Source organism: Pteropus medius, unplaced genomic scaffold, assembly GCF_902729225.1.
Source record: "Pteropus medius unplaced genomic scaffold, Ma_sr-lr_union100, whole genome shotgun sequence".
Taxonomy (NCBI): Eukaryota; Metazoa; Chordata; class Mammalia; order Chiroptera; family Pteropodidae; genus Pteropus; species Pteropus medius.
In genome coordinates, this window is record NW_024344370.1 from 20,672,991 (window position 1) to 20,686,530 (window position 13,540).

The following is a 13,540-nucleotide window of genomic DNA, read 5'->3' on the forward strand; positions in this document are numbered from 1 at the left end:
AGATGCCACCTGCCACCTACTGTAAACCAAAACAAAAACACCTTCTTTGCAACAAGCTAGGGACCATTATATAATAAATCTTTCTGGGGGTGGGGGGGAAGTAGAACACACTTCCATTAATGCCCAATAGAGAAATAGTCCACTAAACACCATGAACAACCAAGGTGACAAGGCACTTCAGAAAGAAAGAGAAAAATCTCCAGAAAGTAAACTTAAAGACATAGAAATATGCAACTTAAATGACAAAGAATTCAGGATGTTACTTCTGAAAAAAACTCAATGAGATCCAAAACAATTCATATCAACAATTTCAGGAACTCAATGAGATCCAAAACAATTCATATCAACAATTTCAGGAAAACACTTAGATGAGCAGAGCAAGAGGATTGGAACCCTCAAAAAGAACAGAACAGAACTTCTGGAGATTAAAAAAGAACAAAAACAAAAACAAAAAACAACCAGACAGCAAGAGTTGAATAATAAAATAGCAAGCTTGGGAAATAGAGTCGACCAAATGGAGGAAAGGATCAGTGATATCGAAGACAGAGATCTAGAAATAAATCAGAAGGTAGAAGAGAGAGACCGAAGAAAGAAAAATAATGAACGAGAAATACAAAGACTAGCTGATACCATCAGAAGAGAAAACATAAGAATAATGGGCATATCAAAGGGGAGGAAAAGGGTCAGACATTAGAAAGCATTTTCAGACAAATAGTTGACGAGAATTTCCCAAATATAAGGAATGAGCTGGAACTTGGAATTCAATAAGTCAACAGAACACCCAATTATCTCAACCCAAAAAGGCCTTCACCAAGACACACTGTATTAAAATTATCTAAAATTAATGACAAAGACAATTCTTAGGGCAGCCAGAGAAAAGAAGACGGTGACCTATAAAGGAAAACCCATTAGATTATCGTCTCACTTCTCAACACAAACCTTACAAGCCAGGAAAGAGCAGAATCAAATATTCAGATATTAAATGAAAAGAACTACCAGAGAAAAGAAACTACCCGCCAAGAATAATGTATCCAGCTGAGTTCTCCTTTAGATATGAAGGAGAAATTAAGACATTTTCAGACATACAAACATTGAGAGAATTCTCCACTACAAGATGTGCACTACAGGAAATACTGAAAAGGGTCAGCTCACCTAAAACAAAATGACAAAAAAACAAAAACAAACAAACAAACAAACAAAAAACATAATTAGGAGTAGGAGTAAGGTGAGTAGCAGGCTGATAAAAACAGAGTGCAACCCTTCCTAGGAACAGGGAGGGCATCATAAGCTTAAAATGAGAAGAGATTTGCCATAGCAAGATAGAAATGAACATTCAGCATACATAGGGACAAATTGAGACAACAATGACTGAAAAGGGGAGGATTCAAAGATGCCAATTTGCAAAGGGGAATGGGGATGAGGCATGCACAGAAGAAAAGGGATGACTATATATAAAACTATACATATTCATAATGGTAACCACATGCCAAAGATTCACAACCAAAGTATATAACATAAATCAAGAAGGACCAGAGGGAACACCCACAAAAAACAACCAAAATAAGGAAAACAGAAACACAAGGACAAGGAAGCAATGGAAATAATGAGCTACCAGAAAGCAAAAGATAAAATGGCTATAAGAAGACCTCATATTTCAATAATCACCCTAAATGTAAACGGACTGAACTCACCAATAAAAAGGCACAGAGTTGCAGAATGGATCAAAAAAGAAAACCCAACCATACGCTGCCTCCAGGAGACACATCTCAGCTCCAAAGACAAATATAGACTCAAAGTAAAAGGGTGGAAAATGATATTTCAAGCGAATGGCATTCAGAGAAAAGTGGAATAGCAGTACTAATATCAGACGAAACAGATTTCAAAATAAAAAGGTAAAGAAAGATACTGAGGAACTCGTCATAATGATAAAGAGAATCAAGCACCAAGAAGACATAACACTTATTAATATCTATGTTCTCAATCAGGGAGCCCCGAAATATATAAAACAATTACTAACAGAACTGAAGGGAGAAACATACCAAAACACTATCATAGTAAGGGACCTAAATACCCCACTGTCGGATATGGACAGATCATCCAAACAAAAAATCAAAAAGGAAATAACATCCTTAAATGACACATTAGTCCAACGGGACATAATTGACATATACAGAGCCTTCCGTCCCAAAACAGCTGCTTATACATTCTTCTCTAGTACTCATGGAACATTCTCAAGGATTATCCATATACAGGGACACAGAGATAGCCTCAACAAATATAACAGGGTTGAAATCATTCCAACCATATTCTCTGATCATAATGCTTTGAAACTAGAGATCAACTGTAAAAAGAAAGTGGAAAGAACCACAAATACATGGAGATTAAACAACATACTACTGAAGAATGCCCGGGTCAGAGAAGAAATAAAAAGAGAGATCAAGAAATACATAGAAATGAATGATAATGATAGTACAACACATTAAAACTTTTAGGACACGGCGAAAGCGTTCAGAAGAGGAAAGTTCATAGCATCGCAAGCCTACTTCCAAAAACAAGAATGAGTCCAAACAAACAACCTAATGCTTCATCTTAAAAATCTAGAAAAGGAGGAAAAAAAGAAGGCTAAAGTCAGCAGAAGGAAAGAAATAATCAAAATTAGAGCAAAAAAAAAATGAAATTGAATACTAACAAACAAATATAAAAACAATAGAAAAAGTAAATGCAACAAAGAGCTGGTTCTTTGAAAAGGTTAATAAAATTGATAAATCTCTGACTAGGCTCAATTAGAGAAAAAAAAGAGAAGTGATACAAATAATCAAATCAGGGATGAAAGAGGGGATATTATGACAGACACTGCAGAAATACAAAGGATCATACAAGAATACTATGAAAAAGTATATAACACCAAATTTAATAACCTAGAAGAAATAGACCACTCCATAGAAAAATACACCCTTCCAAGAATGAATCAAGAAGAACTGGAAAATCTAAACAGATTGATCAGCCATTGAATGCAAAGTGAAACAATTATCAAAAACCTCCCAAAAAGTAAAAGTCCAGAATCAGATGGCTTCACCGGTGAATTCTACCAAACATTCAAAGAAGATTTAATAACTATTTTCCTCAAACTCTTCCAAAAAATTGAAGAGGAGGCAATACTTCCCAACTCATTTTATGAGGCCAATATTACTCTGATACCAAAACCTGGTAAAGATAACACACACACACAAAACTAAAGACCAATATGTCTCATGAACATACCTGCAAAAATCCTGAATAAGGTAGTAGTGAACTGAATACAGCAACATATTAAAAAAGATTATACACCACAATCAAGTGGGCTTCATCCCAGAGGCACAGGGATGGTTTAACATACACAAATTGATTAATATGATACACCTCATAAACAAATTAAAAATAAGAATCATATCATATTAAGAGATGCAGAAAAAGCCTTCGACGAGATACAGCACCCATTTATGATCAAAACACTTAACAAAATCTGTAGAGAATGAAAATACCTTAATATAATAAAGATTGCATATGACAAGCCCTCAGCAAACATTATACTTAATGGTGAAAAACTAAAAACCTTACTGCTAAGATCAGGAACAAGGCAAGGCTGCCTACTATCGCCACTATTATTCAATATAACATTGGTGATCCTAGCAAGTATAATCAAGCAAGCGAAAGATATAAAAGACATCCAAATAGGAAAGGAATAATTCAAACTGTCACTCTGCAGATGACATGAGTCTCTATATAAAATATACCCTAAAGATTCCACAAGAACACTACAAGAAACAATAAGCAAATATAGTAAAGTTTCTCGATACAAAATCAACATTCAAAAATCCATAGTGTTTTTATACTCTAATAATGAAGTGTCAGAAAAAGATGTGAAAAAATAATTCCTTTCACAATTGCAACAAAAAAAATATAAAATACCTATGAATAAATATAATGAAACATGTAAAGGACCTATATAATGAAAACTATAAGACCCTATTAAAAGAATTCGAAGAAGATACAAGGAAATGGAAAGATATTCAGTGTTCCTGAATTGGAAGAATCAACACTGTTAAAATGATCTCATTACCTAAAGCATTATACTAATTTAATGCATTCCCTATCAAAATCTTATCGTCATTTTTTTAAGAATAGAACAAAAAATTTTGGATTTGTATGGAAGCACAAAAGACCCCGAATCCTGAGAAAAAAGAACGAGGCTGGAGGCATCACTCTGCCCGACTTCAAATTATACTACAATGTGACAATAATCAAAATGGCATGATATTAGCAGAAAAACAGACATATGTACCAGAGGAACAGAATTAAGAGTCCAGAAGTAAACCCATGTTTATATGGGCAGATAATTTTTGACAAAGGAACCAAAAAGATACAGTGGAGAAAGGAAAGCCTCTTCAATAAATGGTGCTGGGAAAACTGGAAAGCCACCTGCAAAAGAATGAAACTAGACTGTTGTCTATCACCACACACCATAATTAACTCGAAATGGATTAAGGACCTGAATATACGACCTAAACAATAAAATGCATAGAAGAAAATAGAGGAACTAAATTCAAATACCTTGGACTTAAAGAGGATTTTATGAATTTGACCTCAAAGTCAAGGGAAGGAAAAACAAAATAATGGGACTACATCAAACTAAAAAGATTCTGCTCAGCAAAAGAAACTGTCAACTAGGTAAAGAGACAACCATCTGAATCAGAAAATATATTTGCTAGCAACGCCTCCAATAAGGATCTGTTATCCAAAATATACAAAGAACTACGACTTAATAACAACAACAACAACAACATACAAACAATCCATTCAGAAAATGGGCAGAGGACTTGAACAGACACTTCTCCCTAGTGGTCATACAAATGTCTAAAAATATATATGAAAAGATGCTCAATATCGCTAGCTATTAGGGAAATGCAAGTCAAAACCACAATGAGATACCATCTCACACCTGTTAGAATAGTTATAATCAACAGAACAAGGAATAACAAATGTTGGAGAGGATGCAGAGAAAAAGGAACCCTCATACACTGCTGGTGAGACTGCAAATTTGTATAGCCATTATGGAAAACAGTATGGAGGTTCCTCAGAAAACTAAGAATTGATCTACATTATGATCCAGCAAACACTCTACTGGGTATTTACCACAAAGACTTGAAAACTCAAATCTGAAAGGTATTTGCACATTGATGTTTATAGCAACATTATTCACAGTGGCCAGGAAATGGAAGCATCCAAAATGTCCTACGATAGATAATTGGCTAAAGAAGCAGTGGTACATATATACAATGGAATATTACTCAGCTATAAGTAGAGGTGAAATACTGCCATTTGCAACATAATGGATGGACCTTGAAATAATCATACTAAGCAAAATAAACCAGACAGAAAAGTTTGAAAATCATATGATATCACTGATATGTAGAATATAAACCTAAAAGCAAGAGATGGACAGGACAAACAAACTGAGACTATGGACATGAACAATGGACTAGTGGTTACCAGAGGGGAGAGGTGGAAAAGAAAAAAAATAAAATGTAAAAATAACAATAATAATAAATCTAAAAATCTATCAAAATAATTTAAAGTAATTTTATGGTTTTCTGCAAATTACTAATAGTATATAAATACTCATTAAATTGTTGTGCTCTGCATGTACTTTTAAAACTTAAAGTCTTGTAAAAGTTGTTTGTCATTATACCGATATACTGCCCCTACTCCCTCAAGGAAAAAAAAAAAAACCTTATATAGCTGATTTCTACATTTTCTTCTCTTTTCAAATTAGTGGTTTGGGAAAACTACTGATTAACATATATCTTATTTACTACTGTAACTGATTCTTAATATTGTAAATTCTTTTTTCAATGTTGAGCAAATTCCAGTGTTAAATATCAGTTTGGTCAAAAAAGTACAGCCAACGACCTCTTTGGGGTGGCATAAATCTCTGAAGGGAATGGAGGATAAGAAAATTTTCTTTCCTTCTTCCTCCTCTCTGGAATGGCCAAAGAAGCCAATATTCTTCTCTACAAAGTTGTTATATTCAACTGAACTGAGCCTGAACACTAGCTTTCATGAAATTTAATTTTTGAAACGGAATGTTCAGAGTTTAATAGTCTCAAAATGTAGAGAAAGAACTTAATTGTACATTAAAATATTTTTTTAAAATTATGCATAAAATCATAATGCATTCAGTTATACAAGGATAAATGATTTTTAAATGAAAATATTTAGGGCTCTCTTGGAGCCCTAAAATTAAGTATTAATGTTCTATTTTATTTTAAACAAACAGTATAAGGCTTATAGCTTTTTTCATTTATAGAATTAAGGTATGATTCATAAAACTTATCTTTCAGATCCTTGTGGTGATGAATTTATTCTGTATCTTGACTGCATCATTGTCAATATTGTGGTTGTGGTATTATAATATCATTTTGTAAGATGTTACCATGGAGGAAACTGGGTAAAGGATAAACAGGATCTCTGTAGTATTTCACATAACTGCAGTGAATTTGCATATATAAAATTTAATTTAAAAAATCACTCATATATAGTTCTGCAAACTCGGCAAATGCATACAGTCTTAAAACCACCACCAACATCAAGATATAAAACAGTTCCATCACCCTTGAGAACTTCCCAATTATAAGTCAATCCTTCCTTTACCAATAGCCACCAGTTCGCTTTCTGGCCCTATAGTTTTGCCTTTTTCCACAATGTAATATAAAGAGAGACATACAGTATATGTAGTCTTTTGAGTCTGGCTTCATTTACTGAGTATAGTACATTTGCGAATCATTCATATTTTTGTATGTATCAGTATTTTTTTTTAATTGCTGAGTAGTGCTCCATTTTATAATGGTACTATGGTTTATTTATCTAGTCCCAATTAAGGAGCATTTGGGTTGTTTCCTGTTTAATTTGTCAGTGAGGAATAAAGCCATCATATTCATTTACAGGTTTTATGTGACAATAAATTTTTATTTCACTTAAGTAAATACCAAAGGAGTGGGATTGCTTGGTCGTATGATAAATATATGTTTAACTTAATGAGAAATCTCCAAAATGTTTTTCAAAACAGTCGTACCTTTCGGCATACTATACCCACTAGCAGTGTATGATAGCTGTAGTTGCTCTGCATCCTTGCTATTACTTGTTACTATCGGGATTTTTAATTTTACTAATAGGCATGTAGTAATATCTCATTATTTTAATTTGTATTTGCCCTAATAACTAATAACATTGAACATCTTTTCATGTATTTCTTTGGAGAAGTGTCTGTTCAGATCTTTCTTCCATTTAAAAAAAATGTGTTTTTTTGTTTTCTTTTTGACTTTTTAAAGTACACTTTGAATAAAAGTCCTTTATCAGATATGTGATTTCAAATATTTTCTCCCAGTCTATAACTTCTTTTTTATTTTCTGAACATTACCTTTTGAAGAGCAGTTTTTGATTTTTATAAAATCCAGTTATCAACTTTTTTTTTCTTTTATGGATTATACTTTTGATGTTTTATCTAAGAAATATTTTCCTAATCCAAGATCACGAAGATTTTCTCCTGTATTTTTTTGATATTTAAAAATGTCATATTTTATATTTTACATTTAGTTCTACGATTAATTTTGAGTTAATGTTTGTTTATAGTATGAGGATAGATTTTTGAATGTAATATCCTATTGTTCTGGCACTATTTGTTGAAAAGACTGACTTTTCTTCATGGACTTGCTTTTACACCTTTGTCAGAAATCAATTGATGATATATAGCCAGTTCTATTGTAATGCAACACGTATCATCTTAAAAATTAGTGCACTATGCATAATTGCAGAATAAAAAAGACAAGATTTATGGTGAAAATGGGGTTAGGGGTTTAACAGTAATCTGTATAACCAGTGACACATTAAAGAAAGATATGACGTATATGATATTCGTCTTTCTCTGTCTGATTTATTTCATTTAGCACAATACCCTCTAGGTCCATCCATGTTTTTGCAAATAGTAAGATTTCATTCTTTTTTTTGGCTGAATAATATTCCATTGTATATATGTACCACATCTTCTTTATCTAATTGTCTATTGATGGGCACTCTTAATAATTTAGAAAGTGTAAAACAATGCTATCGTTTTTATCAGCTTCCTTGTTTAATTAAAATTTTTTTTCAACTGTAATTGAAAAAAATAGTAGGGAGCTGATAAAAACATGATAGCATTGTTTTACATATTCTAAATTATTAAGAATAGGTAAATACTACAATAAATATGGTAGCTTATCTTGAAAAAATCCTGAAATTTGCTTATAGAATTGGTGTCAGAAAGGTAGCAGTTTGTAAGTTATTGCGAAGTAATGGAAGATAGATTATCTAGAATTGGGAGGAAAGCTTAACACTACAGGTGCACAGAAGTGGCTCATAACACACATGATGAGCTGAAAGAGCTGGTAGGTGTTCGAGGTGGGTGCGTGTATGCATTTCTCCCTGGCTTGCTTCAGCCAGGTGCAGTTTTCTTGTGTTTTGTCTAGTGTTTCTTGCAGGCAATTTTGCACATACTCCAACACGAAATTCAAAACTCAAATTCATGTTAAGCTCAAATTGTTTCCTAATGTACTACTTGCATGGGAACAAATTTGCATTTTCAAAACAGGCATTATAGCAGAATTGACTGTATGTGTTAGTCTTGGACACTGTCCTGTTCCATATGTATGCATATGTCTGTCCTTTCTTCAGTATCGTACTGTCTTGATTACTGTAGCATTACAATAATTATTGAAGTCAGATAGTGTTAAGTCCTTCATTTTTTTCTTCTGTCCTTTCTTCAGTACCGTACTGTCTTGATTACTGTAGTATTACAATAATTATTGAAGTCAGATAGTGTTAAGTCCTTCAATTTTTTCTTCTTTTTTTTTTCTTTTGGCTATTCTATTTCCTTTGTCTTTTTATATAAATTTTAAATTCAGCTTGTTGATTTCTACAAAATAAATTTTGCTGATATTTTTATTAAAGTTTTGTTGAATCTTTAGATCAGTTTTGGGAGAACTGACATCTTTAACAATACTGAATCGTCCATACCATAAATACAGTATATCTTTCCATTTACTTAGATCTACTTTGATTTCTTTCATTGACGTATCTAATTTTCAGCATACAGGTCTTACATGTACTTTGTATATTTATACCTGTGTATTTCATGGTTTTTTGTTGTTTTTTTGGTGATATTATAAATGCTACTTTTAAAATTTCAACTTCCAATTTTTCATTGTTAGTTCATAGAAATAAGATTAATTTGTATATATCTACATATATATGTAGATAGATAGATACCTTTAGCTCTTTGAAGACCTTAAATAAAAATGGAAGCCTACCAAAGCTAAAGCAAAATTTGCTTTTTTAATATTTTAAAAAGTGTACGTTACTGTCTCCTTTTTGTCTTAGTCTGTTTTAAAACTTAGATCACTAAGACAGCTTTGATTTAATTTTCGTTGCCTCAAAATTATTGAATGACATTCTGGTGTAGACGTGAAAACATCTATTTTGAGATGAGATTTTACTGAGAAATTTTTAAATACTCTTAATACCATTATGAAATACAGGCTGTTTTCCATTATTGGTCTCACAGCTTTCTTAAGAGTAATTGTAGGCCATCTATGAATAATTTTAAGGTTTAAATACATATTTTTTATTGTTATTTTCTACTTTCTGAAGATCTTCAAATATATTTTTGTGTAACATTGTTATTATAGATTTTGGACTCAGCAAAGAATCGGTAGATCAAGAAAAGAAGGCCTACTCATTTTGTGGTACAGTGGAGTATATGGCTCCTGAAGTAGTAAATAGGAGAGGACATTCTCAGAGTGCTGATTGGTGGTCATATGGTGTACTTATGGTAAGTAGTGTTACTTTTTAAAATTATGTCAATATAAAATTAGTATTTAGAATTTTAATTTAAATTTGAGTGGTGTCAAGTGAGAATAGGGTTCTAATAATTCATGATTATCATTAAAATACATGTTTGGCTAGCTGTTATACAATAATAATTAGGATTTGCTCTTCTGATTTCTTTTAACATTACTAGATGAAATGGTAAGTGGCAGCATTCTTTTATAAACTATTCAAGTTTAAAATTTAGACCTGAAATTATAAAATTCCCAGGAAAAAACATGGGAAGTAAACGCTTTGTCATTGGTCTTAGCAGTATTTTCTTAGACATGTCTTCTCGAGCAAGGGCAACAAAAGCAAAAAAAAAAAAAAAAAAAAATATATATATATATATATATATATATGTATATATTTGGAACTACATCAAACTCAAAAGCTTTTGCACACCAAAGGAAACCATCAAAAAAAAAAAAGACCATGTACTGAATGGGAGTAGATATTTGCAAATGATATATCTAATAAGGGGTTAATATCTAAAATATATAAAGAACTTGTACCAGTGAACATTTAAAAAATCTGATTAAAAACTGGGCAGAGAAACTGAATAGACATTTCTTCAAAGAAGATATACAGATGTCCAACAGACATATGAAGATATTCTCAACATCACTAATCATCAGAGAAGTGAAAATCAAAACCACAATGAGATATCACTTCACACCTATCAGAATGGCTATTATCAAAAATTCAACAAATAAATGTTGGCAAGGATGTGAAGAAAAGGGAACCTTTCTGCACTGTTAATGGAATTTTAAACTGTTACAGCCACTATGTAAAACAATGTGGAAGTTCCTCAAAAAATTAAAAATAGAACTACCATACTACCCAGCAACTTCATTTCTGAGTATTTACCTGAAAAAAATGAAAACATTAATTCAAAAAGATATATAAACCTCTTTGTTCATTGCAGTATTATTTATAATAGCCAAAATATGGAAGCAAGCAACTTAGGTGTTAATGATAGGTGAATGAATAAAGATGATGTGGGATATATGTACACATACATACACACATACATACACATATAAAATACTCAGACATAAATAAAAATTAAATTTCGCCATTTGCAACAACATGAATAGACCTAAAGGGTATTATGCTAAGTGAAATGTCAGAAGAAAAATTTTGAATGATTTAATTTTTTGTGGAATCTAAAAACAAACAAAAAATAAACAGACTCATAGATAACAGAGAACAAACTGATGGTTGCCAGATGGAAGGTTGGTCGGGGGATGGATGAAAAAAGATGAAAGGGATTAAGATATACAAATTCCCACTTATGAAATAAATAAGTCCCAGATGTGTTACATACACCATAGGGAATATAGTCAGTAATATCATAATAAATTTGTACTGTGACAGATAGTTACTAGATTTATGATAGTCACTTTGTAAGGTATATAAATATTGAATCATTATATTACACACATGAAACTAATATAACATTGTATGTCAATTATATTTTAATAAAAATTAGAAAAAGTCTACCATATTTCAGAATACTGTGTTTAGCTATCATATGGTATTTTAATTGGTTGTCACAGAATTCAATACCTTAACATGTATTGTCTTATTGTCAAACTGTTTTAAGCATGTGCCTAGAAAGATTATTAACCTCTTTATGAGAGCAATCTTGTCTTATACTATTTTATCTCCCATAGTATCTAATATAGTGGGCATATGGACTGACTAATTTGGTGTAAGATCAGCATGGAACCTATAGTATTAAGTAGAATAATAAATAATAAAGCTGTTGAATTAGATACAGTTTGCTTTTGAAGCTTGATAATCCATTTTTCCTAGTTCTCATTGAATGTCACACAATATGACACATCAGTATATGAAATTCTTACTATAAACTTGACATTTGAGGAGGGCAGTGAAGTGGGAACAGATTAGAATTACAATATTTTGCATTTCCTATGACCTAAGAAGGCATATAATCTGGTTGGGGAAACAATTGGAATAGCTAAATAAGCTGTCTGGAATTACCTTAGGAATCCAGGCTAGAAGTCATATAAGTTGATGTAGGAAAAGTGGAGGAGGTAGAACTTAAATTAAGCACTGAATAATTGATAAAATTTAAATAGCTGCATATCAAGAAGAATACTGTGATCAGATTAGCAGGGACCTGGAAAACCAGTTGACTAGAGTAGTAGTGGAGAATAAGGGCGAAGGTGGAGGAAATGAGGCTATAAGCCTATAAACATTTGCATTTAGCTCTCTAGGTAGTAGGAAACATAGATTCTTAAACAGGATGGTAATTATGGGAAGAATATATCTTAGGAAGCTTAGCCTTGGGAACATTATATAAATAGGTTGTAAATGGAGGAAACAAAAAATAGGACCAACAAAGTATCCTTATAAGACAATTGTAAGATTATAGAACTAAAAAGAAAAAGGAAATCATAAAGATATTTCAAAGGAAGAAGTGGCTGACCTTTGTAGCAGATTAAATGTCACAGATGAAGCAGAGGGGAAGGGTCAAAATAGACACCTCTAAATTTTATGAAGTTTGAGGGATTAAAAGAATGGTAGGTCAGTAGAATAGAGACAGCTGGGAGGATGGTTGGTTTTGGAAGTGAGGAAAGCATTTTTAATTTAATTTATTGAGGTGATAGTAATAAAATTATATAGATTTCAAGTATACAATTCAATAATACATCGTCTGTATACGGCACTGTGTGCTCACCACCCAAGGTCAAATCTTTTGTCACCATGTTTTTAACATGTTGGATGTGTTACTATAGGTTAGTGGTTAACCCCTTGATGGTAATAAATTAGGAGAGGGCAGTGGAGAGATTATTAGAATCATTCGGAGACTCTTAGAAAACAACTTGGCACTGGTGTGCTAACAACAATAAAGGCTTGGTGACAACAGAAGATTACATACAACCCACACAAAGATCACATCCAGAGTCTGTGGCATAGGGGATCAGGGAAAGTGTGCCACTGGGCCACACAGAACACCTTCCACATTAGACCTTCTAGCCAAGGCTGAGAGATGAAACAAATATTCCTGACCCATAAGAATGAATGCAGAGAGGCTAATAAAATGAGAAAACAGAGAAACACACTACAAATGAAACAACAGGAGAAAACTCCAGAAAATAAGCTAAATGAAATGGAGGCAAGCAACCTACCAGAGACAGAGTTCAAAATAATGGTTATAAGGATGCTCAACGAACTTTTGAGGAGAATGGATGAGCACAGTGAGAACATCAATAGAGAGATAATAAGCATAAAAAGAACATAAAAACCAAAAAATGAACCAGACAGAAATGAGGAATATAATAACTGAAATGAAGAATACACTAGAAAGATTCAACAGTGGATTGGACGAAGCAGAAGGTCGAATCAATGAACTAGAAGACAAAGTAGCAGAATACACCCAGTCAGAACAACAAAAAGAAAAATATAATTTAAAAAAATCAGGATAGTTTAAGAAACCTCTGGGACAACATGAAGCATAACAGTATCCAGACCATAGAAGAGAGCGAGCAAGGGCTTGAGACTCTGTTTGAAGAAATAATGACAGAAAACTTCCCTAACTTGGTAAAGGAATGAGGCATACAAGTTCAGGAAG

General features: G+C 32.4%; 1 protein-coding gene across 1 annotated transcript in view; it reads left to right on the plus strand.

The window, feature by feature from the left end:
• RPS6KA6 (ribosomal protein S6 kinase A6) overlaps positions 1–13,540 on the plus strand; it is a 124,481-nt gene that overhangs the window by 73,413 nt on the left and 37,528 nt on the right. The window contains exon 9 of the mRNA XM_039870225.1: positions 9,759–9,901. Coding sequence (XP_039726159.1) covers positions 9,759–9,901 — 143 coding nt within the window. The remainder of the gene's footprint in view (positions 1–9,758; positions 9,902–13,540) is intronic.